Here is a 23154-nt window from a genome sequence, read left to right on the forward strand (position 1 = left end):
ATACCTAGCCGCTAGATGCACAAACCAGTGCATTGTAGTGCCGGTCCCAAGCCCGGGTAAAATAGGGAGGGTCGTGTCAGGAAGGGCATCCGGCGTAAAAATTGTGCCAAATCGATGCGGATCATGATCCGCCGAGAGCCGACCCCGCAACCGAACGGGACAAAGGCCGAAGAAAAAGAAGATTATCAGTCATTACCTGAAGTAAGGTGTATTTAGAAAAATTAAGAATTGTCTACCATCAGCCACTAAATAGTTTCTGCTTCTGTTAAGATATTAAAAGATAAAGCTTTGTAAGTACGGCACGGTGGCTAAGTGGGTAGCACTGTCACCTCACAGCAAGAAGGTCCTGGGTTCAATCCCCAAGGGTGACGGTCCGGGTCCTTTCTGTGTGCAGTTTGCATGTTCTCCCCGTGTCTGCATGGGTTTCCTCCAGGAGCTCCGGTTTCCTCCCACAGTCCAAAAACATGCAGTCAGGTTAATTGGAGACACTGAATTGCCCTATAGGTAAATGGGTGTGTGTATGTGTGTCTGTTCTGCGATGGACTGGCGCCCCGTCCAGGGCGACCCTGTGTGCCTTGCGCCCATTGAAAAGCTGGGATAGGCTCCACCAACCCCTCCAAAGCTTGTGTCACTAAAAAACCCTAATTGTTAATTAAGGTTTAATAACAGAATTTGTCTTTCAGATTTTTTGGTAGAGAGCAGAATTCAGGGTTCTGTCACCACTTAATGACTAATGACTAGCCTACTTTTAATCTTGCTGGAAAGGTGATGTTTAGATTCAGCAGGACAGGCATTAATCAAGCTTGGGTGTATCTGCTCTGTGAACCCATTTATCAATGGGTAACTAAAGGGGCAGTTATTTTTTCACACAGTTGCTTTACTTTTTTTTAAATATATCACCATTAAGAATTGCATTTCATGTTTGCTGAGGATGTCTCGGTCAGATATTAACCTTTGATAAAGAAGTTAATGCAAGTAAGTCTGACAAATATGCAAAAATAGGACACATTAGGGAGAAGAAAATTATTTTACACATAGTACTATAGGTCTTGACATGGTAAACTGTCAGAGAATTATTAGTAGAAAATCTAAATAATGATTAAGGAAAACCTGACTGGCTTATTTAAAATGCAGGACCTTAACAGTCTATTATTCTTATGTGACCTGACCTAGTAGGTGGTTATGAATAATAGACAGCACCAGTTGTTTGGTGAACTGACCCTGCTGCTCTCCAGGCTCAGGTAGCTCATAATCCAGGTCTAAACATTACAACCGTGCTGCTTTCTGCTCTGCTGGTGCGTGACAAGAAAGGTGCTCGTTAGAATTGGGCCAAGCAATCATCATTGATGTTATTTATGTAGCCGTCACTTCCCTCAAGTGTCACCTTTGACGAGCGCTGTGATTGTCCCATTTGCATGAAATTTCTATTTAGGGATTTAATTAAACGGTGAGGTTTGATTAAAGTGGTATTTTGCACTGTGCTACACAGTGAATTCACTGAACATTGTCTCTTTACATGTTGAAACCCGGTCCTGTCGGATAGCACAGCTCATTAACAGCACACACGTCCATTCATTAATTATTGACACTCTGGAAAATTTTTTGTAGCTTGTTTTTAGGATGGTGGTTTGATGCCATCAATAACATTCACAGCACTTAGAGATGCTTTTATCAAAAAAAAAATCTAAACAATTGAGGGTTAACGTATGTCCTCTTTTTCAAAAGTTGCATGGTTATTGATGCAATTGTCAAATATTTAAACCTCTACTTTATACACATTGCCATGGTGCCACCAATTACATGAAATTACTTTGCCAACCCCCTCAACCCCAACCCCCCACTTCTGAACCAAACTTTAAACTCAGTGCAGGTGCCGTCTAGCCCATGCTGCCATCCTGCCAAGTGTCCTTTTTTTTGAAAACCAAAATATGGTCACCCTAGTTAAGAGCTTTGCCCAAGCCTAACAGGGGCAACCATCATGTTTGATCTATTTTGGTGCCAGTCACAAATACAAACTAGCTCTTGATCTACCTGTACTGTTTGACATAAGCCTGACATGCTCTGTGCAGTTCTGGCTGAACAAATGAAAAAATGGCAAGTAGGACACCTGGTGGGAAAGCATGGAATTAAAGGAGAATATAATACTCAGTTCACTTTGTGGATGTTTCTGTACTGGGAACTGAAGAGAAACCAGTTCTCCCATCACCTATTAATAATAGAAGTATATCAGACAACGTAAATTCAAATATTGAACAACCAATGTCCTAGAATAAGAAAAATATGAGGTTCATTCCTACAATTCGGTGCCTTTTGTGTCCCCAGTACTGATCATTGTATTTATTAAGTACATTTTAAACAATACAATTTCTCAACATCTTACTGAAATATTTAACACTTTCAAATACTAAACACAATGTTTAAAAAAAACAAAAATGACTGTATACATACTGTTTTTATCTCTTAGACACCAGAGGTTTTCCCATGTCCCCAGTGCTGTACATTGTGATTTAGTGATGGATATATGAGGTTTAATCATGAAAATATCTCAGTCTTTCAATACTGTTGAAAAGGTTTGTTTAGGTCCCTCTAAACCCTGGATTTTTTTCTTTTTGAGTTTCATGTTATTGCTGATTATAAGGGTTTTTCACACGTCCCTCAAGTTGCCGTCCACCCTGTTATTTCTTACTACTGTCTCTTAAAATGAAGAACTGTTTTACATACTGACATCATTTCCTGGAGTTCACATGATCTTTTTAGAGGGAAAACAACTGTGGACGATGAGTGGCTAACTCCTCATTTTAATGTTGTTTATTTCACATTTTGTCCTAAAAGTCTTATATGGTCAACCATAACATGTCCACCCTGTTATGGGATACATGAGAAAAAGCTAAACGATTTGATCATTTTAAAAATAATCTTACTAAAAAGCAGAGAATTCTTTGTCTAAATTCACTTTTATGCTAGCATGGTTTTGCTCACTCGCTAGCTAATGGCTAATTTTATGTCAGAATATCCACCCTGTTATGTTCCACCCTGTTACAACCTAATACATAACAGGCTGGACGTCACAGTGTATATGAGGTGCATGTGTAATTTAGCTTGACCAATATTAGTTTGGAAAAGTATAACATGTCCTTTTTTATAATAAAACATGAAAAACAAATTAAAACAGTGTTTCATTTTCAAAAAGTTTTAAGGTCCAAAAGGCACCCAATCCCAGGAATGACCCATGAACGAATGAATGTCTCTTCAACTGTTTGAACAGTGGTGCAATATGTCCAGGGTTTATTTATATTACAATTAAGATAAGATGAGATAAGATCAGATCAGATCAGATAGCCTTTTATTATCCCACGGGGAAATTTGTAATTGTACAGATGCTTGGCAAAAAAGAAAAGAAAAACAAATGGTGCCACAGCGGTCTATTTTATTAGTCCACCACTGCTGATCTTCAAATCTCAGCAGAGCTATCAGCCAGCCAGGCGTCTACACAGACATAATAGTGGTGGTTTGACTTCATTGCTTCCATTGTGGGTTTTCCTCCAGATGATCAATTTTTCTTACTACCTTAAAAAACATGCCCACTTCATTGTCACTTCACATATGCTTCAGATGCAGTAGATATACTGTATATTAGACCAGGTGTTTTTAATGAAGAAGGATTACAATGACTGACTGAGGTTTGACTACAGTTGCATTGTCTATTTATATGAGTTGTAATTCCATGCAGAAAAATGTCCATCCTCAGTGTAGACACATCATGGTGCCTCTCAGGTTCTGTTGCCATGATATAGCGTTTGCTTGTGTGGGACTGGCAGGTGGCCAGTTAACGGTCTGCCACACACACACACTCACACAGACTGGGGTCGGCTGGGCTCCGTGCCTATCTAACCATGTTCCTGTCTTTGTTTGTTCCATGCCAAGCAGACGGCCCAGAAATTAGCCAAAAACAGGAAGAAGGTACAGGAGTAAATCCTCATCTGTTGGTGTTTTGCATCTGTCAGTCTTTCTTTTCTCTTTCTTTTGGCTTGTGTATTTTCTGTTTCTGCCTCTTTCTTGTCGGCTGTAATTCTAAATCCAGCAACGAGTCATAATCCTCCGTATCTGATGTGTGTCTGTGATGTCCGTGTCATTGTGTTCATTTCATATCAGACATTAATCCAGTCATTACATTAAAACTAGATCTAATGAAGAACAGTGGAGAGCTGGTTTTGCTGGATGAAGAAAATACAGGCGTACGCTGCATTTTCTGCTCTCTAAAAACCTCATCGGGGTGATTGTGCTGTGTTTTTAAGTGTTGTAGCTTAATAGTCAGCCAAAATAAAATGAACAGTTTGTTTTTTCACGTCCACCAAATATAGTTCATCAGCCAAAACATCGACTGTTTGCTTCTTCAGATTTGCACTGAAACTGTGCTATTAATGTAGCCAACAGTTACTGTCAAATTAATATGAAATATTATTCTGCCTCAGAATCAAAAACACAAGTATGTATACATCTAAGAAAAATATATATCAAAATTAAATACACCCTTTTCCCTCCCATTATAATTAAATAGGATAGACTTTATTGTCATTGTGGGTGGCTTGGTGGCTCAGTGGGTAGACACTGTCACCTCTGTCTGGGTCCTATCTGTGTGGAGTTTGCATGTTTCCCCCGTGTTTGTTTGGGTTTCCTCCAGGAGCTCCGGTTTCCTCCCACAGTCCAAAAACGTAGGTGAACTGAAACTACAAAATTGTCCATGACTGTGTTTGACGTTAAAACTGTTTTGTCATGCGCCCAGGTGGCGCAGCGGTAAAACACGCTAGCACACCAGCGCCGAGATTCTGAACTCCTCGGTTTCGAAACGCTGCGTTGCCACTGGTTGGCTGGGCACCATCTAGCAGGCATAATTGGCAGTGCCTGTTGCCATGATATAGCATTTGTTTGTGTGGCTGGCAGTTAACCAGTTAAAGGTCTGCCACACCCACACGCAGACTTGGGTCGGCTGGGCTCCATGCCTATCTATCTGCATCAGATACTAATTGGCCACCGTGTCTTCTAGGGTGCGGGATGACTGGACTATGTGAGTGGAGTCTTCAAACGCTGTACAAGGACCCTGATTAGCAGATAGAGATGCCTGTGCAGAATGCACGGGCAAAAAGAAAAACTGCTCACGTGTCGAAGGAGATGCGAGCAGCAACATACCCTCTTCAAATGCAATCAGGGATCCCCAGCAGCGGAAGACAATGGGAGAAAATGCATAAATAAATAGAAAAAAAAAAGTTCTTTCATGAATGTAACCAAAGTGTGTACAACATGACTTTAAAATACGAATAAATAAATATTGTCATTGTAGTTATTCAACGAAACTGTTTGGTAGCTCTCAGTGAGAACAGCAACAATAATAAAAAATATATGACTAGGTACAACACAAAATATTCTACAAAATTACAATGGGCCAATTTGGATTTTTGACTGAATGGTTTTTCCCAACAGCCAGTCAGTGCTGGATTTTGGTCAGTCATGTGACAGGAATGACTTAGTATGGAGAAATAAACAAAACTGTATTTAATTTAAGCACAAAGTTAGCTACAAGCCTCCATTGTGTGTTACTTTAGATAAAGCTAAAGAAGCTAAATTTATCCACCAATCTTGTCTTGGCTGACTGACTAGATTTGCGTTAACAGAAAAAAAAAACTGTACACGTTTCATTTCTGGCCACGCTATTTCTTCAAGTTGTGCTACTTTGGCTTTTGTTATGCTCTTTACTTCTGGTCATGTACTTGTTCAGCAGTGGATGCTTCTGCCAAACCTTGCAATTGCTCTGTCTCTCTTTACAGTAAAGATTAACACTAACTGCTTCACTGACTTCAGCCTGCCTGCACTGAATGTGAGAAGCTGCCCTGGCTGACTGAGTTTTAACCAAATGAAATATTTGATATTAGATCCCAGACCAGGAAAGCAGATCTACTCCTTTCCACAGTCACTGATAATAATTAACCTTTTCTTATCTTTGCTGCTGTTTCTGTTTTTTTTTTTTTTTTTTATATTTACCATAAGACTAAACTGTCCGTGTGGTTACGCTCTGTAAGAGACTGATGGTCATTACTGGTGTTTTTGTGTCAGCAGGCGCCTGAGGGTGAGACGCAGCCTATGACCGAGGTGGATCTGTTCATTTCCACTCAAAGAATCAAAGTATTGAACGCAGACTCCCAGGTACACAGCTTACAGGAGAAGGAATGATTAAATATTACAGTACCACATGATGATGTTTAATATCTGTGCGTTCCCAAAAAAGATCAATTTATTTGGGGGGCGATAAAGGAAAAGGGAACCAATAGTATCATTCTATTTCAGAAGTAACTAGAAAGTTTGTTCTTACCCAATATGGCTGGGGACGTATGTTCAAGTTTCATGGTCGGGTGGATAAAGTATCACCTTGTTGTCACTGCAGCAGTGACTCCTGTTGTCTGGTTGAGGTGTCAGCATGAGGGGTGGAAGAATACTTTACTCTAGCATGTGTACGTCTCCCAGTCTATGTTTTGGTTCTATGGTGAAATCCACCACTGGCTGGTGAAAAGAAGAACCTGATAGCTTTACTTGTGTCTGAGTGGACCTGACTGAGTATTAATAAATAAAAGGTAAAAGAATAGAATTATTGCAACATTATTTCTCGGTTGGAGGATAACTGGACATTTTGGTCCACTGGCTTACAAAAAACAAAAGCATTTTTTGTTAAAACTTTGGATTTTTACAATCTTTATTGCTATTAAAAATAGTCTAGCCACTCAGGTGCATGAACAACGATTGGCTGTTGTTCATAGGGTAGGACAAGCCGGATAGGGACCTTATAACTGAGCAAATTCTGACCTGGCTGATTGATGCCGTCTGCACAGTCGAGGAATAATGCTGATCAGGGTGTGGCTCTCCATACACAAAGCTGATCGGCATATGAACTCACCTCGTGCAGGTGAAAAGATGCAGTCGGCTACTGCGCATGTGTCGGAGGGGGCGTGTAACAGTCTCGTTCTCCTCAATCGGGGCGGAGGTCAGCTCCAGTGGAGAGGAAGCATGACTCAGCTGGGTAAAAATTGGACATGCCTAAAATTGGGAGAAAAGGGGAATAACAAATAGTCAGACCTGAATCTTCTCATTTAATGTCTAATTTCATTTTCACCCCAGAGCCAAAAAGCCTATTAATGAGGTTTCATCTAATGTTTAACCAAGGTAATGAATAACACATATTAGACATTTTCTGTGTAATGGCAACTCAGCAGGTGATCACTTGAATCTCGGGAAGGGAGGTTGTTTCTTTGTATAGTATTTAATAGGTCACAAAATCAAATTTGATTATACTTTCTGGAAATAATATGCTTTCTTCAGGGCGCTCAGGTGGTGCAGCTATATAAAGAGCTGGTCCACTACTGCTGGGATCCATGGTTCCAATACCCAGTGGTGCTATCAGCTGGTCGGGCATCTACATACAGACATTGGCTAAGTCTGAGGGGAAGGAGGGTGACCAAAGCCCCGCGATGAATTGGTGTTCCATCCGGAGTGTGTTACTTCATTGCACCCAGTGATTTTTGGGGAAACTGGACCCACCACACCCTTTAAAATGAAATGAAATACATTCATATTACAAACTAATTAACGGTGGGTAGCACTGTCGCCTCACAGCAAGAAGGTCCTGGGTTCGATTCCCGGGTGGAGCGATCCGGGTCCTTTCTGTGTGGAGTTTGCATGTTCTCCCCATGTCTGTGTGGGTTTCCTTTGGGAGATTCGGTTTCTCTCAACAGTCCAAAGATGTGCAGTCAGGTTCATTGGAGACACTGAATCGCCCTATAGGTCAATGGGTGTATGTGAGGTGAATTGGAGATACAAAATTGTCCATGACTGTGTTTGACAATAAACTTGAACTGATGAATCTTGTGTAACCAGTAACTACCTGTGCTGTCATGACATGATGTTAAAATCCTAATAACAATGTATTGCAGTTTATGGTACATCTTGTTAATCCCTTCTTTTATTTTGCTTTAAAGGAGACCATGATGGACCACCCATTAAGGACCATTTCATACATCGCTGATATCGGGAACATCGTGGTGCTGATGGCCAGGAGGAGAATGCCTCGCTCCGACTCTCAGGAGAACATGGAGGCGTCTGATCCAGCCCAGGATGAGAAGCGCCAATACAAAATGATCTGTCATGTCTTCGAGTCCGAAGATGTAAGACCAATTCCTAGGAGACTGTCAATTGTGACCTTTTTAAACAGGATCCAAATGGCACTTGTGTGGGATGATGACATTTCTGACGTGATCATATTACACCTGTTCTCCAAAAACTTCATTGGCTTCCCGTTGCTCAACGCATTCAATTCAAAATTCTTCTATTCACTCACAAAGCTCTCCATAATCAGGCCCCATCCTACCTCACCGACCTGCTCCATCAGCACATTCCCTCCCGTAGCCTTCGCTCTTCTGAGGCTAACCTACTGTCCATACCCTCTAGGACCAAGCACCGGACCTGGGGTGACAGGGCCTTTTCCATAGCTGCTCCATCTTTATGGAATGCTCTCCCCAAACACCTACGAGATTGTCCTGACCTGTCCAAATTCAAGTCACTTCTCAAAACTCATCTATTCAAAATGGCATTTAACTTGTAACAACACGAAATAAATGCTTTTATTTTTGCTATTCTTTTTAATAGTTTTTATACTTAGATCACGACAGAAATGTGAAGTCCTAGATCCTAAAACTTGTAAAGTTTTCAGTTTCCTGATTGCATGTGAATCTGTCCTGTTTCTGTCTAATTTTAAGAAATTGTTCTATATTTGTTGTTCTCTCTCATAATTTAGCTAATTTTTAATGAACTGTCTTATGCTGCTCTCTTTGTTTTTATCTTAATTATTCTTGATGTTGATGTACTATTTTGATTTTGTACTATGATTTGTATGGTGTATGTACGTATTTGTTTTGATTATTTGTCTTATGTAAAGCGTCTTTGAGTATCTTGAAAAGCGCTATATAAATAAAATGTATTATTATTATTATTATTATTTCTAATAATCTGAAGATTAGAAGTCAGGTCAGGCACTGCGGTACGAGGTCAGGAACTGTTATACGTTGATCAGATGACAAAGTAAAGCCTTTCGCTTTGTGCAGATGCATCTGTGAACATATATATTACCATACTTCTTGTTCCTTAGCCTTTGTCCCGTTTTTCGGTTACGGGGTCGGCATTTCCGGCTTCTTCCCATTAGGGGTCGCCGGCGCGATTTGGCACAGTTTTACGCCGGATGCCCTTCCTGACACAACCCTCCCTATTTATCCGGGCCTGGGACAATGCACTGGTCTGTGCATCCCAGCGGCTAGGTAACTATGGGACAATTCAGTGTCTCCAATTAGCCTAGCGGCATGTCTTTGGACTGTGGAAGGAATCCGGAGCACCCGGAGGAAACCCACGCAGACACGGGGAGAACATGCAAACTCGGACTGCCCCACCCGGGGATCGAACCCAGGACCTTCTCGCTGTGAGGCGACAGTGCTACCCACTTAGCCACCGTGCCGCCCGAACATATACATTACCATTACAATAACAAATCTAAAGCAAAGATAAAAAGCTAAAGCAAATTTTGCCCTGTCCTTGTAGGATTAAAACCTCAGAAGATGCCAGTGATGCTTTAAATGCCCTCATCTTCCAGGCATAATATTTTATGTTGACCTGACCACTGTTGCAGCGGCTGAAGCTCTGGGTGCTCAGGTTGCACATCAGTTCAATATGCTAGACCAACAGCACCGTCAGGTTTGATGTTGGTCTAGCATATTTTGCCGGGTTTAACAGACACAATTGGCTACGTCTAAGGTGTAGAGGGTCAGATGTGTATTCACCTACTGTCTGATTGAATCACTGACATGAGGTTGTGGAGGAGTGTGGTGTGGTCCTCTGTACATACTATGGCTCAGTTACAGTAAAAAAATGTACATGCCAGCTTTAATTTACTTGGTTTCTTTTTCTAATCATGCTCTTGTTATCCTCAGGCCCAGCTAATAGCACAGTCCATCGGCCAGGCCTTCAGTGTAGCATACCAGGAATTTCTGCGTGCCAATGGCATCAATCCAGAGGACCTGAGCCAGAAAGAGTACAGCGACCTCCTCAACACACAGGACATGTACAACGATGACCTCATACACTTCTCCAAGTCAGAGAACTGCAAAGACGTGAGTGAACCACAGCTTCTGTGCTAGGTCATTATTGGATTTTTGGCAGTTATCTGATCATTTAGATCTACATTATATTCATGGAACATTGGCCTTTTTAGCTCTTGGTGCTCAGGTGACACAGTGGTCTAGTGTATTAGCCCACCACTGCTAAGATCTCAAGCTTTCTAGTTTGAATCCGAGGCAGGCCTATCCACCTGAATGGACACCTAAACGGACACAGTTGGCTGTGCTTGAAGGAAGGTCAACTGGGCATTATTGACGCTGTACATTTGTTAAGGCTCTTGCACTAGTGGTGGGGTATTTAAAGAGTTCTCTCCATACTCTGTGAGACTCCAACAATGGCAGGTAAATAATAGTGTGTGAAAAGGGCATGACGGTCTCAGCTCTTCTCGGCCAGCATGTGGGTTGGAACAAGCAGCAAGAGAAATGCAGTCGGGGAATTGGCAGTGATTGGATTAGGTAAAATATGGAGAAGACATACAAAAGGATGCATCCTTTTGTGTGTTGCTTACCTAGAAAAGAGATGGCATTAAGATGCACTATGGGAAAAACGGCAAGGTGGACACTGAGATAGAGAGATCGTGTTGATGCACAAGACCAGTGATGGCATAGTTACCTTTAAAAAGTAACTTAGTTACTTTATTGATTACTTGATTTTAAAAGTAACTAAGTTAGATTACAAGTTACTTTATTAGTTACATTCAGCAGCTGCCGTAATGCAACTGGAGCTGCGTAGGCGATTGAAGCGGAATAAGAAACAAGAAAGACGCGGAAAACTAAGTCCTCTGTTCACAAGTGTAAGTAAGATAAATAAAATAAAATTTTTAGAGACAAATAAATAACAAAAAGACGATAAATATCCACAATTTTGGCGAGTGTGGTTTGTAATGAGTCTGTAACTATGGTGATATTACGTCATCACGTCCCCACGTGTAGTACGTAGCGGTGTTGTTTGCATACTGCTTACTTCTGTACTGAAAGTATGTACTTCTTTACCGGCCGAGTAGTGCATACTTCCTCCAATCTAGTGCATACTCTGTAAGTATGAGATTCCGGACGCAGCTCGTGACTTAATTGTCGCATAGGCCAGACGTCACTCTCCGAGACGCAAAAATAGTAACGCACAGTAATTTGGATAAGTAACTTTAATCTGATTACTGGATTGGAAATAGTAACGCGTTAGATTACTTGTTACTGAAAAATGTGGTCAGATTAGAGTAAGGCGTTACTGACATCAGTGCACAAGACCTATGCATAATATATAACTGCTTAACAGGCATGTCTGTTTTGTCATTGCTAAAGGCTGAATCTACAAGCATGGATGTGTAGATATGCTCACTGTCCATTTTTAAAATCTATAAATGTCTACATTGTTGCTTTGTATGGCTTAAAGTATGTGGCCACTTTATAGTGAGCTTGTTGGACATTCGGAGCTCAACAGTGTCAACTTGGTGATGTGGCTTGAACCGGCAACCTTCTGATTACTTATCTAGTACCCTAACCACCGAGCTACCACAAACGTCTATTAAAACTGAGCCTTTAAACCATGGTTAACCCTGTTGACCAAGTACATAAGAGTTCTTTGGGCTCTGAGGCATCTGAAAGGACCATCAGATGAAACGGGCCATTCAGACTTTTATCAGCTAAGTCAAAATGTCAAGGTCTGTCATAGTATGAGAAATGAGGGAGACAGGAAAGCGTTTTCCCCAAACTGTTGCAGCACAGCATTGGCTGCTTCTGAAATACCTAAATGTCACCGATATTGAATATAAATTGTGTGTGTTTGTGTTGTACTGAGCAGGTTTATATAGAGAAGCAGAAGGGAGAGATCCTAGGCCTGGTGATCGTAGAGTCCGGCTGGGGCTCCATCCTCCCCACAGTCATCATAGCTAACATGATGCATGCTGGACCTGCAGAAAAATCTGGAAGACTAAATATCGGAGACCAGATCATGTCCATTAACGGTACAAGCCTGGTTGGACTTCCTCTTTCCACCTGCCAGAGCATCATCAAGGTACATTTCTGTGAAGACTCGAGTCATTGTTCATCTGTGTTCTAGCTGTGGCTTGTGGTGTTTAGTTGCTGTAAAACAGTACTGGTCTTGCTTTGCGTTTGTGTGTTTGTGTCAGATTTATTATTGTTTCCAGATGTTGCACTGATGCCTGAGCACTGCATAGTTACAGAATGATGAATGTTATTGGGTGTGTCTTGTTTTTCAGGGGCTAAAGAATCAGTCCAGGATTAAGCTGAACATTGTGAGATGCCCACCAGTGACCACAGTCCTTATCAGAAGGCCAGACCTGAGATACCAGTTGGGCTTCAGTGTGCAGAATGGCATTGTGGGTATTCAGTTCATGTGGCATATATTGGAACGTGTCCATAAATACACTTTAGTGTGTTTTTGTTGTGGATTTGATTTTGAATGGTTATAATTGCCATTGTTCACATCAATCTGTACTTTATCACATATAGTAATGAAGTGAAAACATGTTTTATTTAATTAATTAATTAATTTAAATAGACTTTTTGTCAAATACAAATTGATACAAACTATTTCTCATTCAGAAAAGTACTCAGACCTTGTATTTAATACGTTTTAAGAGTTCTTTTGGTAGCAAATACAGCTGTAGGTCATGGATACACCTCTACAGGCTTTGCACACCTGGATTTAGGCAGTTTATCCCAGTCTTCATGACAGATCCTCTCAATCTCTCTGTGTAAAAGTGATGTTTGTCCTCTCTCTTATTTTACATTCATGGCATTTAGCAAACACTTTTATCCAAAGTGTCTTACAGTTGTGACTGTATAAATTCAAGCAATTGAGGGTTAAGGGCCTGTCTTCCTGCAACTTGGCAGGTCCAGTATCTTAAAAGCTGAGTTGGCACTGTGCCGTCAATCATGAAAAGGCAGAAAGTCATGTCAGGCATCTTTGTGCTCATGTATGTGGACAAAGGCAGTTAGCATTTACCTCTAAAGTGGGTTGATATGCCAGTGATCTAGCATAAGCTGCATCTCTATAAGAGGCGTGAGACTCAGTCTTTGAATGGAAATTGGCTAGGCATTAATAAGCAGAAAGTGGCATTAATGTAGCATTAAAAAGCCAGAATACCTTGGCTTAACAACTATGTTTTGGGTAAGTATAAATGTGCTAATTTGAAGCTATTTTTAGCTTAACAAAGCATCTAAAACGAGGGTAGTCTTTAGATCGAGAGATTGTAGGGTATTACTAATATGTACTCAGATTATTTAAGTTCTGTTTTTTTTTTGTCTGGCTTGGCTTGTAGATTTGCAGCCTTATGAGAGGTGGAATAGCTGAACGAGGTGGTGTCCGGGTTGGTCACCGCATCATTGAGATCAATGGACAGAGTGTGGTGGCAACCCCTCATGAGAAGATTGTACACATTCTGTCAAACGCAGTCGGTGAGGTAAGACTATGTAACATATCGGCAAACTGATAGTGTCACTGATTATGACAGTTTCATGTTGCATGGAATTAAAGCTCTTCAAATTACAGTTAAGTATTAATACTTTTTAAATCTTACCCTTTTTAATAACTGAGAAAAAATGTAATTTACAGTCTATGAGAATTTAAACTGAAATTGTTTTATGGGGCTAAATATTTTTTCCAATCACTCTAACATTAAATACCTAAATAAAGCCTGAATAAAAACGGATGAAAAGGAAACTTGACATTTACAGCATTAGCTGTAACACACAGTAACAATCCATGCAACTGATGGTTAGGGTGGCACTGTGGCTCGATGGGTAGCATTGTTGCCTCACAGCAAGAAGGCCCTGGGTTTGATTCTCAGATGGACCTATCTGGGTCCTTTCTGTGTGGAGTTTGCTTGTTCTCCCTGTGTCTGTGTGGATCCCACAGTTTAAAGACATGCAAGTGAGGTGAACTGTAGATACTAAATTGTCCATGACTGTGTTTGACACTGAATTTTAACTGACGAATCTTGTGTAATGAGTAACTACCTGTTCTGTCATGAATGTAACCAAAGTTGTTAAAACATTTCATGGAAAAGTCAAAGATTTATTAAAACACAATTGTGGGTTCTTTCAGCAGTATGTAAGCTGAAGAACCACGAACAGAACTGTGGCTGTCCTTTTATATTACTTTAGTCACATCACAGTTTTAACACTTGGGTGTTGGACTTTGAAACCTCCATTCTGTGATAACAGTTGCCCATCATCTGCTTACAACATTTTACAACAGCTTAACGACAGACACGTTGCTTATCTCTGTACTTTAGACTCCCAGCCACATCTCAAGCGGCCACATAAGGATTTAACAACTATAAGTATTTAATGCACAAGCAGTTAAACATAATATAATATATTATAAATATAATATAATTTTTCCATAACAAACATGACAATAAAATCCTAATAAATAAAAAAGTAATGGTTAATTGTCTTGTTCAGGGGACCCTACAGTGACAACCTGGCAGAGCTGGGACTTAAACCAGCGACCTTTAATTGTTAGTCCAGGATGTTAACTCATAGGTCTGCTATCATTACCACTACCAAGCTTGTATCTTCTGCTTTGTGAAATGAACAGATTCACATGAAGACTATGCCTGCTGCCATGTACCGCTTGCTGACCGCACAGGAGCAGCCAGTTTACATCTAAAAGCCTCAACATTTTGGACTTCTCCTCATCTGATCCTGATCCTGTAACTTCTAAAGACTGATGTCTGTGTTGATCTGAATCAGGCTGCGTCACCTATAACCACTATATATCCACAAGGTCTCACATTCTCTTTCCTCTCAGCACAAGAGTTCTGCACATTCGGTAATTCAGTCGGAAAGTATTGATAGACTGAATGAAATGGCAACCTTATCTTCTAAATGCCCCTAATAAAGGGCAGTCTGAACTATTCACAATCTGTTTGAACGTTTTGTGACGATTACTTCTGGCCGTCCAGTGTGTTCAAGCAGTTTGATGATATTATTTATGAAAAAATACTAATGCAATTTCACTCATATATTCCCTGTGATTTATTTAAATCTGGCAACCACCAAGCATTCCAGCTTCTTCCACTTGAATTAAAAAGGGCAGCTGATAGATCGAGCATGTGGAGGCATGGACCAACCAAATATATTGTGCAAGCTGCATTCTCCAGGTACGCATTCCTCGCAGTAATTAGAATTACTAAATAAACTGAGTGGCTCTATGGTCCTATATATATATATATATACAGTGTATCACAAAAGTGAGTACACCCCTCACATTTCTGCAGATATTTAAGTATATCTTTTCATGGGACAACACTGACAAAATGACACTTTGACACAATGAAAAGTAGTCTGTGTGCAGCTTATATAACAGTGTAAATTTATTCTTCCCTCAAAATAACTCAATATACAGCCATTAATGTCTAAACCACCGGCAACAAAAGTGAGTACACCCCTTAGTGAAAGTTCCTGAAGTGTCAATATTTTGTGTGGCCACCATTATTTCCCAGAACTGCCTTAACTCTCCTGGGCATGGAGTTTACCAGAGCTTCACAGGTTGCCACTGGAATGCTTTTCCACTCCTCCATGACGACATCACGGAGCTGGCGGATATTCGAGACTTTGCGCTCCTCCACCTTCCGCTTGAGGATGCCCCAAAGATGTTCTATTGGGTTTAGGTCTGGAGACATGCTTGGCCAGTCCATCACCTTTACCCTCAGCCTCTTCAGTAAAGCAGTGGTCGTCTTAGAGGTGTGTTTGGGGTCATTATCATGCTGGAACACTGCCCTGCGACCCAGTTTCCGGAGGGAGGGGATCATGCTCTGCTTCAGTATTTCACAGTACATATTGGAGTTCATGTGTCCCTCAATGAATTGTAACTCCCCAACACCTGCTGCACTCATGCAGCCCCAGACCATGGCATTCCCACCACCATGCTTGACTGTAGGCATGACGCACTTATCTTTGTACTCCTCACCTGATTGCCGCCACACATGCTTGAGACCATCTGAACCAAACAAATTAATCTTGGTCTCATCAGACCATAGGACATGGTTCCAGTAATCCATGTCCTTTGTTGACATGTCTTCAGCAAACTGTTTGCGGGCTTTCTTGTGTAGAGACTTCAGAAGAGGCTTCCTTCTGGGGTGACAGCCATGCAGACCAATTTGATGTAGTGTGCGGCGTATGGTCTGAGCACTGACAGGCTGACCCCCCACCTTTTCAATCTCTGCAGCAATGCTGACAGCACTCCTGCACCTATCTTTCAAAGACAGCAGTTGGATGTGACGCTGAGCACGTGCACTCAGCTTCTTTGGACGACCAACGCGAGGTCTGTTCTGAGTGGACCCTGCTCTTTTAAAACGCTGGATAATCTTGGCCACTGTGCTGCAGCTCAGTTTCAGGGTGTTGGCAATCTTCTTGTAGCCTTGGCCATCTTCATGTAGCGCAACAATTCGTCTTTTAAGATCCTCAGAGAGTTCTTTGCCATGAGGTGCCATGTTGGAACTTTCAGTGACCAGTATGAGAGAGTGTGAGAGCTGTACTACACACCTGCTCCCTATGCACACCTGAGACCTAGTAACACTAACAAATCACATGACATTTTGAAGGGAAAATGACAAGCAGTGCTCAATTTGGACATTTAGGGGTGTAGTCTCTTAGGGGTGTACTCACTTTTGTTGCCGGTGGTTTAGACATTAATGGCTGTATATTGAGTTATTTTGAGGGAAGAGTAAATTTACACTGTTATATAAGCTGCACACAGACTACTTTTCATTGTGTCAAAGTGTCATTTTGTCAGTGTTGTCCCATGAAAAGATATACTTAAATATCTGCAGAAATGTGAGGGGTGTACTCACTTTTGTGATACACTGTACATATATTTAGAGTATATGATACACAACAGTAATGTGGGACAGTAATGCCTTAACAAAAAAGATCGATGCCATTCTTAGAAAGAAGAAACATTATTAAAGATGGAGCATAGAGCAGTGGTCCCCAATCACCGAGCCACGGACCGGTACAGGTCATTTATTACCGGGCCGCACAGAAAGAATAAATAATTACAGATCGCTACAAGAGCAATTAAATTTCCAAAACTCTTCAGGTGTTATTGTCTCCAATCACCACTAGGTGGGAGCAACGTCTCATTACATCGAAAAAAGCTTAGGATTCACACCGATTTTCCATTCTATAGATATTCTATTTTAAATCCTCCCGCCCCCGCCGGTCCGTGAAATTATATCTTATATGAAACTGGTCCGTGCTGCAAAAAAGGTTGGGGACCGCTGGCGTAGAGAATAGATTTATTAGATGTTGGTATGGCAAACTATTGAAGACCAAACTATTAAAAAGCGTATCTTGTTTTCGGTGGTGAAAATCAGTTTTGTGTTTTGCATGATCTGTGAAAGACGCTCGTAAAATCTGAATATTGTTTACTTTTCGGGAAATAAGTGTGACGTTTTCTGGAATCATTTTTACTGTATGGCAGTGTACAGAACATATTTTTAATTTTTCTAATTTTCTTATGGATTCTTTATATGCTAGGACATACATGTACAAGTATTTTCATTTGTTCAGGTGTAGTTTAATTTGAAAAGAAATACTTGAAACTGTGTTTGAACTGACTTCTGTAAAGGCTTATGGGCTTGTTTTATTTTGATTTAACAGCAGTATTTTTCACATTCTGTGTTTAAATATTACATTCTGGATCAGCTGTAGATTCTCGGCTGTTATTAGCACACTTCGGTCTTTACTATCGGCCTGCAACACATCATACAATACTTATCAGTGTTGCAGTGTTTCTTTAGAGTTAAACTCCAGCGTTTGTTAATCTTCCATCTATTGAATCTGTAGCGCATGGCTGATTACCCCGGCACTGATAAAAAACCTGTTTACTTTAAGGTTTGACTTTACATTGTAGCCCAACTATGACAAAATAGCAGCTGAGATTTAATATAGGTAATATATCACCAAACCCACATCATGATTTATTATTCTTTATTATTATTTCTTGGTTGGCAAAAACTCACTCGGCTTGATTAAATACAATTAAATTAGGTGTCTTTAATGTTTGCGCTTTTTACCATGTATGGGGTCAAATTGGGCCAACTGTTAAAGATTTAAGTGCAGATGGATGGGAATTTTAGTTTGCCGGACATGCATATTTGCCTCAAAGAGACCCACATTTTGTTAATAATTTTTACCGCAACCCAGGCAACACAAACGATGCATCAAAATGAAAGACAAACAAAATATATTTAAATAATGTAATTAAATTAATCTGGTCCCACTTTCTGGTTAACAAGATGTAATGTAAAGCCACCACAAGGGGGCATTTGTTTAATAAATTATTATTATTTTTCTCTGCACCCTATTTTTGGCTGGTTTGAAAAACCCTGGTTTTGGACACAGCCTCTGGTTTGAGAGGAGGAAGCATGAGCGTTAGGGTTGAAGGTCATAGTTGGTACATCCAAGTAGCAGGACAGTGCGTATACACATGATAAATGAAATGTACCCAGTTTAGGCTCTCTGTGTTACTCTGGGCAAAGCATAAAGCTTTACATTTATGGCATTCATCAAACACCAGTATTCAAAGCCTATTACTGTCGCAGAAAAAATCCAAGCAATTGAGGGTCAGTGGACTTTCTCAAGAGCCTAACAGTGGGGCTTTGAACGAACAGCCTTCCTATTACTAGACCGGTTCCTATGCTGACCTTCCACTGCCAACCAGGTTGTTTTGTGGTTTGGTCAGTATCAATATTATTAGCATTTTATGACATGACACAGCAGGTAGTGTAGATGCCACACAGGTCATGCTAGCAAGCACATTGGCTGCTTTGTATTGCCCTTTGGTATGAGTAAATAGGTTCGGTGTGTCTGTAGGTTTTTATTCCAACCTACAGATACACCGGGGCTTAAAGACCAACAATGACTGATTAAACGGGTGGAGTCAGTTGTGCTTGTGCATGGTGGGTATGAAATCCTGAAGCCACACCTACTTTTTGTGTATACGTTAGGACACCCCTAGTCAGGATCAAGTGGTTATTCAAGATGACTAGGACGGCGGGGTGGCTGGGTGGGTAGCACTGTCACCTCACAGTAAGAAGGTCCAGGGTTTGATTCCCAGGGGGAAAGGTTCGGGTCCTTTCTGTGTTGAGTTTGTGTGTAAAACATGATGTTAAAAATCCTAATAAATAGATAAATAAATTCAATATGACTAAATTAATGAAAGTGTAATTGCCCATACGCTACAGATGTAGATCAAACGTAGGCTAACAAAACGCTGGAATATTTATTAAAAGATCATTTATTACAGAAACCCCAACTACTACTTTTAAATAATGCCTAGCACAAAGTCTTTTCTCTTCTCTTCTTGTCTTTATCCCGAATTTGTCCTGGTACCTTTCACTGCTCTGGGTTACCTCCACTAGCTAAGAATGATTCTGTGGTATATCAGTGTACTGTAAACATGATACCACTGTGTCAGTAATACTGTACCACTTTATTTATAGCGGTATGATTGTATAATACATATTCAAGTTGAGCATTAATCTCAAATATTTTAACATCAGTGGTACAGGCCTCTGTGTAAAGTGATTGCAGGGTGTCGTTTCCAAAGCCGATTCTTGTACACAGCTTGCTTTTGCGTGTGTCTCATACCCGAATGATCGCTATAAGCTTTACGTTGTGGCACCGTTTCCATGGAAACGGACAGATGTCAGGCATGGCGGCATGGTCGAACCTGTCTTTGGTATATGAATTCTTGCTTATAGTGGCTGTGATGTCATATTACACCACTGTAAACAAAACCAACCATGTATAATGATATGTTTATGTTCACACTTACGGCAGAGTACACACAACCAGTGATGTGTGTTTACAGTATGTACAATTCAGAATGACTGATTACAGTACAGTGGTTGTAGTGTGTGACACGTGACATGCTCTGTCCCACTTAATTTACTCTGTTCTAGGGATATATCTGTCTGAAAATGTGATCGAATGTCCTCGGTATGAAACAGGCTATTGCTGCATTGTACTGAAATTACAATATTGTGGTACTAGTAATGATGAATTGAAATATGCTTGATTATAGGTAAAACAATTCTATTATGATGTGTATAGACATCAGTTCTATTTGAAGCAAGGATAACCTATGGACTGCTAAATAAGTGCTGCCTTTTACATATAGAATTATAATCTCTACCTACTGCAGCTGTAGCTTATTTGGATAACATAATAGACATGTCATTGGTTAAAATCCACCTAATTTAGGGCACTCTGGTGGCCCAGTGGTCTAACGTTAGGGCACACCACCTCAACCCACTGACAAACCGGTCATGCTCTCACATGTGCACAGTGTGAACCTGCCAATTCTGGTGTTCTTTGGTGAATGCCAGTCAAGCTGTTGGCCACGTTTAAAAGAGAGCAGGTTGGCCAGGGTGTCTTCCTGCTGTCGCTGTGATATGCTGCCTCCAGGACTGGCACTTTGCAATTGTTGGGCAGTCACATAGAGCCTAGCGTGGCCCCTTGTGTGCGATGCGGCTCTTTGTTGAAACCCAAACCTGGCAGGTGATAAGAAGTGGCTGTAGATTGGAGTATTTAGGGTGCTCCGGTGGCACAGCTAACATCTGCAGGTATGGCACACCACTGCAGACTATTTAAACTCACAACCCACTGACAAACTGGTCATACTGGATGATGTTCCAGACAGCATCATGTTTACCATGGCATCTCCAGACTCTTTGAACCAACTCACATCTATAAGAAGAATGGTGCACCAATATTAGACCTGCCAATTCTGGTGTTATCTGGGTGTCCACACAAACACAATTGGCCAATTTGAGAGAAAGAGCAGGTCAGCCTGCGTGTCTTCCTGCTGCCGCTGAGATATGCAGTCTCCAAGACTGGTTGGGGAGTCACATGGAGCCTAGCGTGGCTCTCCGTATGCGTGTCTTGCTACTGGTATTGCGATTGCAGCCTCTGTTGGCACTCAAGGCCCCTGTATGAGGGATGGTTGATTCACGGACAGCAGTGCATGACTCCCTGTATGGGTGCTGCTCTCTGTGAGATCCAGTCTTTGGAAGGTAAGAGGAAGCGGTCGTATCCAAGGCGTATCCAAGTGCACACTTCTCAAAGGGTGCTCTATTTGTTCAACACTAGGGAAACTAGATACGACTAGATTGGGATAAAAGGGTAAATGATCATGTTTTATGTGCTACAGATGCAGTGGCTAGAGTATTCCTCCGAACGCTTCACACCTCACTGTACTGCACTGTAAATGTATGTAGAAAACAGAATATATTAGCACTTTTCACGCCAGATTAAATGTACACACGGGTGGCTCGACGTGCTGCTTTATGGGTGTCTGTGAAATTCTCTACACGGACCTTGAACGTGGATGTGAAGTACTCACGGATGTCTCTGCAGACGAAGCATTGCACTGCGTGGTTACAGTATGTAGAAGACTAGATGGTGGGATTGACTGTAGTGTTTCTTATGCACTCACTCTGAATGTATTTAAACTTCTATCTATGTTTGTCTATATGGTAAAGAAATAGGAACACTTTCTGTAAAGCAACAGCAACGGTTATTTATTTGCGAGCTTTTCTGTGATGAATTACTGAGCCACATTCCCTCGCAGGAATGTTTGTAACAGTATTTACAACAATAAACGACTACTGAGAAATAAAACACAAGACTGGCTTTTTTTGTCTCGGAATCCTGTAACAGTTCTGCTTTGTTTTTTAGAAGTGTGAGAGCACAACGGTTTTGGAGAGTGTAGCTGCATTTTCCCATGAACAACAGCTTCAGAGAGGGCAAGTTTACACAATTAACATTTATGGGCCATTTCCTTCCCCAGGACATTATGAAAATTAACTTTAAAATGCTTTTTTTATTAAGCAAAGTGTCCTGCACATTGATCTAATTGCAAATGTAGGATATATGATTTAAAACATTAATAAACATGAGAAGCATTTTGGCTCACTGCGAGCCTCAGCGCCAATTGCCAATTTGGTCACCCTCAGTAAGTGCCAATAGCACTGGATTGTCCTGGCACCTTCAGTAAGGTAATTCTCTGTAAAATTAACATACATTCATCCTGCTGATAGACAACAGACATACTGTTACACTTTGTTATGTAAACTGACCTACTGGTTTCTGTTTAATGATTTTAATCTTTCCAGTAGACCATTATTTTATATGAAATAAAACTACCAAATTTAGTCTATACACACTATATACACTGATAAGCCATAACATTAAAACTACCTCCTTGTTTCCACACTTACTGTCCATTTTATCAGCTCCACTTACCATATACAAGCACTTTGTAGTTCTACAATTACTGACTGTAGATCATCTGTTTCTCTGCATGCTTTGTTAGCCCCCTTTCATGCTGTTCTTCAATGGTCAGGACCCCCACAGGACCATTACAGAGCAGGTATTATTTGGGTGGTGGATCATTCTCAGCACTGCAGTGACAATGACATGGTGGTGGTGTGTTAGTGTGTGTTGTGCTGCTATGAGTGGATAAGAAATCCAAACACCTCACTGTCTCTGCTGGACTGAGAATAGTCCACCAACCAAAAACATCCAGCCAACAGCGCCCCATGGGCAGCGTCCTGTGACCACTGATGAAGGTCTAGAAGATGACCAACTCAAACAGCAGCAATAGATCATCTACAAGGTGGACCAACTAGGTAGGAGTGTCTAATAGAGTGGACAGTGAGTGGACACGGTATATAAAAACTCCAGCAGCGCTGCTGTGTCTGGTCCACTTATACCAGCACAACACACACTAACACACCACCACCATGTCAGTGTCACTGCAGTGCTGAGAATGATCCACCACCTAAATAATACCTGCTCTGTGGTGGTCCTGATCATTGAAAACAGTAGGGAAACATTGATTACAGTCAGTAATTGTAGAACTTCAAAGTGCTTCTATATGGTAAGTGGAGCTGATAAATGGACAGTAGAA

At 41.0% G+C, this 23154-nt stretch overlaps 1 protein-coding gene across 3 annotated transcripts in view; it reads left to right on the top strand.

Moving 5' to 3' along the window:
• The window catches only part of apba1a (amyloid beta (A4) precursor protein-binding, family A, member 1a), a 64401-nt gene extending 49314 nt beyond the window's left edge, over positions 1-15087 (top strand). For 2 of the 3 annotated variants that reach the window (XM_063017653.1, XM_063017654.1), the window contains exons 6-13: positions 3928-3960; positions 6109-6198; positions 8022-8207; positions 10020-10199; positions 12004-12216; positions 12422-12541; positions 13487-13627; positions 14770-15087. In XM_063017653.1, the coding sequence (XP_062873723.1) occupies positions 3928-3960; positions 6109-6198; positions 8022-8207; positions 10020-10199; positions 12004-12216; positions 12422-12541; positions 13487-13627; positions 14770-14841 (1035 nt within the window). In that variant the 3' untranslated portion in view covers positions 14842-15087. The remainder of the gene's footprint in view (positions 1-3927; positions 3961-6108; positions 6199-8021; positions 8208-10019; positions 10200-12003; positions 12217-12421; positions 12542-13486; positions 13628-14769) is intronic. The other variant, XM_063017655.1, reaches the window with a different exon arrangement.
• Positions 15088-23154: the final 8067 nt, after the last annotated feature.

Source organism: Trichomycterus rosablanca, chromosome 21 (genome assembly GCF_030014385.1).
Source record: "Trichomycterus rosablanca isolate fTriRos1 chromosome 21, fTriRos1.hap1, whole genome shotgun sequence".
Taxonomy (NCBI): Eukaryota; Metazoa; Chordata; class Actinopteri; order Siluriformes; family Trichomycteridae; genus Trichomycterus; species Trichomycterus rosablanca.